The sequence below is a fragment of the Lactuca virosa genome, chromosome 2 (genome assembly GCF_052849685.1).
Source record: "Lactuca virosa cultivar CGN04683 chromosome 2, Lactuca_virosa_CGN04683_v6, whole genome shotgun sequence".
In the NCBI taxonomy this organism is placed as follows: Eukaryota; Viridiplantae; Streptophyta; class Magnoliopsida; order Asterales; family Asteraceae; genus Lactuca; species Lactuca virosa.
The window spans coordinates 128,879,156-128,884,750 of record NC_136427.1 but is presented as its reverse complement, the minus strand read 5'-3'; the positions used below and the strand labels follow the sequence as shown (position 1 = coordinate 128,884,750).

At 35.7% G+C, this 5,595-nt stretch overlaps 1 protein-coding gene across 1 annotated transcript; it reads right to left on the bottom strand.

Annotated features, from left to right (window-relative positions):
* Positions 1–1,678: 1,678 nt before the first annotated feature.
* Positions 1,679–3,484, bottom strand: LOC145156505 (putative indole-3-pyruvate monooxygenase YUCCA7). The gene is made up of 3 exons (XM_079075844.1): positions 2,714–3,484; positions 2,250–2,621; positions 1,679–2,175 (listed from the first exon to the last, which is right to left on the bottom strand). The coding sequence occupies exons 1-3, from the start codon at positions 3,407–3,409 to the stop codon at positions 1,951–1,953; spliced, it is 1,293 nt and encodes a 430-aa protein (XP_078931970.1). The 5' UTR covers positions 3,410–3,484; the 3' UTR covers positions 1,679–1,950.
* Between the last annotated feature and the right edge of the window lie 2,111 nt (positions 3,485–5,595).

Genomic DNA, 5,595 nt, shown 5'->3' with positions numbered 1-5,595 from the left:
TATTTTTATAATATTTTTATCTAGAAACCAATTTGGGTTGAAGATGGTCTAAAAATGACAAGTAAAAATTCTATATTCTTGTGTTTTGTCGCATGCATCCTTGACCATATATTGTTGCCCAAATGGAAGTAAATTATCACAATGTTCCAATATGGAAGATGATATGCAGACTTGAACATGAAGACTCATTCTCGATTCTTACATCTTTATCGCTCGGTTGCGGTGACTAATTAGTCCACTAATTTTTTTTATGATATGGAGCTGAATGATATGCTTAAGTAAAAAACCAGTATCATAGAATTTGTTGAAAGATTTCCGTATTATATGTTTTTTTGTGTCAACAATATTCAAGTAGATATAAAAAGGAATTAATATTTGAGCGGTGTTATGACCAACCAGTTTACTGCTCTGCTGTGAATCTGCAGAACTGCAATAAAAGGACAACTGCCATAACATATAACCCTACTGAACACACCTTGTAGGAATGGGCGAACCTGGTGCCTAGAGACCCCATGTTTTTATTATTTCTTGAAACAAGCTGTGGAGATGAGGTCAGCTTAATAAGTTCCATTGAGAAAAAGACACAAAAGCAAGTGCTCTTCTTCCTATGTTACAAGCTGGAACACCACTGCAAAGTCTATAGCCTCTAGATGCCTATGCATATGTTGAACAAAGATTTGGATTTTTTGACATGCAAATAGAATCTCAATAAACAAATGTATATGGGCAATTTCTGCATGTTTTTGAATATGCAGTATGGGTACTCATATGGGTTGTCTCTATCTGCTTTTTCCATTTTCAATGGTATATATTTCCTATGGGCAAACACTCAGATAAATATTTCAAAGGATCGTTTGTTGTTGGTATTTGGGAATATCCGTAATATAAATGATAGATTTTGCACGTTATTTACCTTGTGCTTGTGTCTGCTGGATCACATGCGCCGCTCTTTTTCTTCATGCTAAGTCCGGCCATTTCAAGAAAAGAGTTATATTTGACTTTTAATTAGTCAAACGAGTTTTTTTCCATTCTTTTAACGACCGTTGAAGTATTATCACGAACAACACGATGTAAATACCAGTGCAAAAAGACGAGGTTGATGCACGCCTTTCATGTAGTAACACTGTTTTAATACTTATAAGAATCACTTCCACAACTTTTTTAATAAGTGTTTATGTATGTATTAAGTAGAAAAAGACTCATATCTATCTCGTGACCAACTTTTGACCAAAAAAACACCCACATGGGTATGGGTGTTGTACTCTAAGTTTGTAAATGTCTATCCCCCTTCTAACACCATGTAAAGTTACTTCACATTATCACATATATGAGAAGTACTCGATCCCTTATAAATTTTAGTCACGAGAGTGATCATGAGTAAAGCAGTGGCCCCCTGTATGGACCTAGAGCCCATATTTTCTATTAACTACAAATGCTGGACCATATGTGATCCTTTCAATGTTCTTAGTCGACTATAGCATTCTCCCTCTCTTTATTTCGGTATCATGGTTATCATTTATTTGTTTTTTCATTAAAATAAACATTACTAGCATCCATATTTTCATTTTCTTTGATGATAAATAAAACCTCTATATTGGAAATGTTAGAAAAAAAAAAAAAAACAAGAAGCCATTTTTATAAAAGAAAATAGTACCATAAAACAATAGTCACTATAACATGGCGAAAACAAGTGTTATTGAGTAAATATTTATGTCACAACATATATTACCAAAAGGGAAATAAAATAAAATAGAAAAAAAAAACATAAAAAGGAAAAAGCCTCGTCTTCCCGTTTTGTACACAACGTCGTAGCCTAGACTGAATCCGGAGAGGGCTATCTTTTTTTTCTTGTACTTTTTTTTTTTCTATCTTTTTATCTGTCAACTTACAAAACTTAAGAAGGCAAAAACAATACAAAATTTAAAGGACAATAGTTTTATTATATGTTTTCTATTTGTTGCATCTTCGTTCACAAGACACTGTAACATAATGATTGGTGTGCTTGGTTTCTTGATTCCAAGTCTTGCCAATGTCTTGTGCAACTCTTATGGCATCAAGAGATGCACCCAACAGACCTCGTCCTGTAAAGCCAACTGCATACACACCCGCTTTCCCTTTCCACCCCTCTGGAAATGGTGTCATCGGCATCCCTTCTTTCGAAAACAAGTCATTTTCCTGTGAAATGCATCTCATTAGGTCATGGGTATAAATGGTATTTCACAATCAAGATTTCTTGAAAAAGTCATTACCTTTAACCATGAAGGAACATTGCTGCGATACCCAGTTGCCAAAATCACTGAATCTATTTCAAGATTTGCTCCATTGACCAACTCTACACGACCCTGTGAAAATTTCTTGATTCCTGGAACTATTTTAATCTTTCCAGATTTGATCTTTCGTAGTGCACCAATATCCAGAACAGGGGTTTTTCCTTTGATGTTTTTGAGCTCTAATGGACCTTTTGATGGCCGATTTATACCATAATTTTTCAAGTTCCCAAGAGTATAACTTGCAAGAACCAGAAGTATCTTGTCAACCACCTTTAATGGTAGCCACTTCATCAATGAAGTTGCCAATTCGAAAGTGGATTTCCCAGCAATTTCCCTCGGCAGTATATGAACCTGATTATCATTATAAACCAACCAAGTTCATTAGAAAGGAACTAAAGGCATCGTGTAGTAATTAGGTTCCTTTTACATGAAATAAAACTCACCGAGCTTCGAACCACCATGGATGGAAAAGCATTATGGTGGCAGAGATCAAGAGAGACTTCCATACCGGAGTTCCCACAGCCAACCACCAAGACTCGCTTTCCTTCAAAAACCTCACCGGACCTATAATCACAAGCATGCATAACTGTGCCATCAAACTCATCCAACCCTTCAAACTCCGGCACCACTTTCTCAGCATTCTCCCCTGTCGCCACCACAAGCCACCTACAGATATACTCCATCTCACAGTCACCTGTCACAGTCTTAACACGCCATAGCCCACAAGTCTCATCATACTTGGCCAACTGTACTGACTCATTGAACCTCGGGTTAATCTCAAACTTCTTGGCATAAGATTCAAGGTACTTGATAAACTGATATTTCGAAGGGTATTCTGGGAAATTTGGTGGGAAGGGGTAGTAAGGTAGTTGGCAGAATTGCTTTGGGAGATGGAGTTTTAGACGATCATAAGTCTTGTTTTGCCAAAGAGACGCAATGCAGTTGGCACGATCAAGGATCACAAAGGGCACCCCTTGTTGCTTAAGCCCTGCACAAACTGCAAGACCAGAAGGTCCAGCCCCTACTATAACTGGTCCGTTGACCAGTATGCATCTTCGTGAGAATAACTCCTCGTGTTCAAGAGCATGATGAACCATTGTTGGCAAATGATCAGGATGGTTATAACAAGCACAATGCATCAAAAGAGAGTACAGAAAGATTGTGAGTACTGAGTGCGACAGAAAACCTCTAAATAGGAAGAATGTGCAACATTAAGTATGTGAAAAGCAATGTGTGGAGGGGGTGAGAGGGAAATGCAGAGGTATAAATAGGGTCTGCATGTGTTTGGGATTGGAAAATGATAGCCTTAAGAAGGTCCTTTTCTGAATGATTTGTGTGTGAATCATAACAGTACACTAATATCTTATAAATAAAACTTCGTTATTATATCCTCTAGTTTTTTTTTTCTTGCTTTCCGTACCACACATCCTTTATGAATGTCGAATAAGTATATCTAGTGATTTTGGAAATCAATATCCTAAAATGGGACAACAATTGGTTCGAGTAGGTAAACTAATAGGAAAATATACTTTCTGAGTAACATGACTAGTTAATCAAAGTTTTAAATATTAGTTTCTTAAGGTTAGGCAAACATTTTTATGATTAATGGAATTGAAATAATAGATTATGGTTTTGTTAAGTTATAATCATAAATCTTAACGAAAATGTCATGAAAATATCCAAAGTTTAGGCAAAATAGACAGTTCTTGAGCTGAGATGTGGTCCATAGGCCTCTAACTAAGTTGCTCGTTTATTTATTTGATCTTTTCTTCAAATTCCCATGGTGGGTCAGGCACATGCTGACTTACAAAATCTTGTACTAATCCCCTAATTGCATTATTCATTCAACATATCTAGACTATATGGCTTGGGCCAACTTTTGGCGTTGAGAGGCTAAGGTGACATTGCTCAACGGCGTTAAGGCCATCGAAACACCATCCCTCATAGCCGTTGAGTTAAGAGATGTTGCCTCTTAACGTAGCTCAACGCGTAAATTGAAATCATATGACCGTTTGGGACGATCAAACTGGAATAAAAAAACATTATATTCTTTTTCCTATAATAAATGTAACACATTTACACACAACTCTTATCTTTTTATACAAGTTTCCAACAATTTTTTTTTATTGTGGATCCATTTGACTCGTTCTACTACGATGATGATGATTAGGCGTGAACCTACTTGGTGTCACAATTCCGTCACAAAGTTCTAATAAGTGTAAATTTAATGTAAATATGTCGGTGTCTTTTGGTGACGGATTTTGTGATGTAAATTGCCTTCGGAAAATGAGTATTTTTTAGTAATGCAACCCTTGTGCAACCCTTAATATTTTTTTCTACATCTGCCACTGATGATATGTTAATCACCATGATGTACGAGTATTACACTAACGAGTTACTAGAAGAAGATGTAGTCCCTCTACTAACAAGAAGCGCGGTGTTAAATAGAAATTCCGAGGAAGGACACGGATGATTATATTACAATTACTTTGCAGATAATTACGTATACCAGTCAAAGGATTTCAAATGAAGATTTCGTTTGAGCAGAAATGTGTTTGTACGGATAGCCAACGCCTTGGAAAGAAGGTATCGTTTCTTTCATGTTTATACATAATAAAGTTATCTTTATACAAAAATATATACATATTTTTACCTATTAAATATAAGTCTAGGTATAGTTTTTATTTCCAGATTGAGATATGATGCTAGAGCTAGGTGTGGATTCACACGGTTGCATAAATGTGTTGCGATAATTCTGTTGATAGCTTACTGTAGTAGTGTTAATCATGATGACGAATGCGAAATATGAAATGATTTAGTGAATCATACAAGAATCATGAACACGAAGAACACAAGAGTAAATAAATATGAGTTTAGCTCTCATTAGTTTTTAGAAAGAGTACAAATGGGTTTGCAATATTTCTCTCTCTAAACTAATCTCTCATAAATGTTCCTTCTTTACATAAAATGAGTGTCACTCACTTCCTTATAAAGAAAAGACAACGCATTACACACATACAAAAGAGTAAGCATACATGACTGTAGTGGTGTTGATTATGATGTCATATGCGGAATATGAAAGATCTAGTGAATCATCATACAAATCATGAACACATGGAATAAATAAATATGTTAAGCTCTCATTAGTTGAATTAGAAAGAGTACAAATGGGTTTGCTAGTTTCTCTCTCTAAAACTAATGCTCTCCAAATGATTTCTTACATAATGGGAGTCACTCACTTCCTATTTATAGGAAAAGACTCAACCCATTTACACATACAAGAGGGTAAAGCACAAATACATCCAAGCGTGACTTTGCACCCTAA

Bases quoted from the DNA above. Each gene is read 5' to 3' on its own strand.
- LOC145156505 (XM_079075844.1), bottom strand. From the start codon at position 3,409: ATGCATTGTGCTTGTTATAACCATCCTGATCATTTGCCAACAATGGTT. The intron at 2,622-2,713 runs GTGAGTTTTATT...AATGATAATCAG, and splicing joins CCATGGTGGTTCGAAGCTCG to GTTCATATACTGCCGAGGGA. The intron at 2,176-2,249 runs GTAATGACTTTT...TGCATTTCACAG, and splicing joins ATGTTCCTTCATGGTTAAAG to GAAAATGACTTGTTTTCGAA.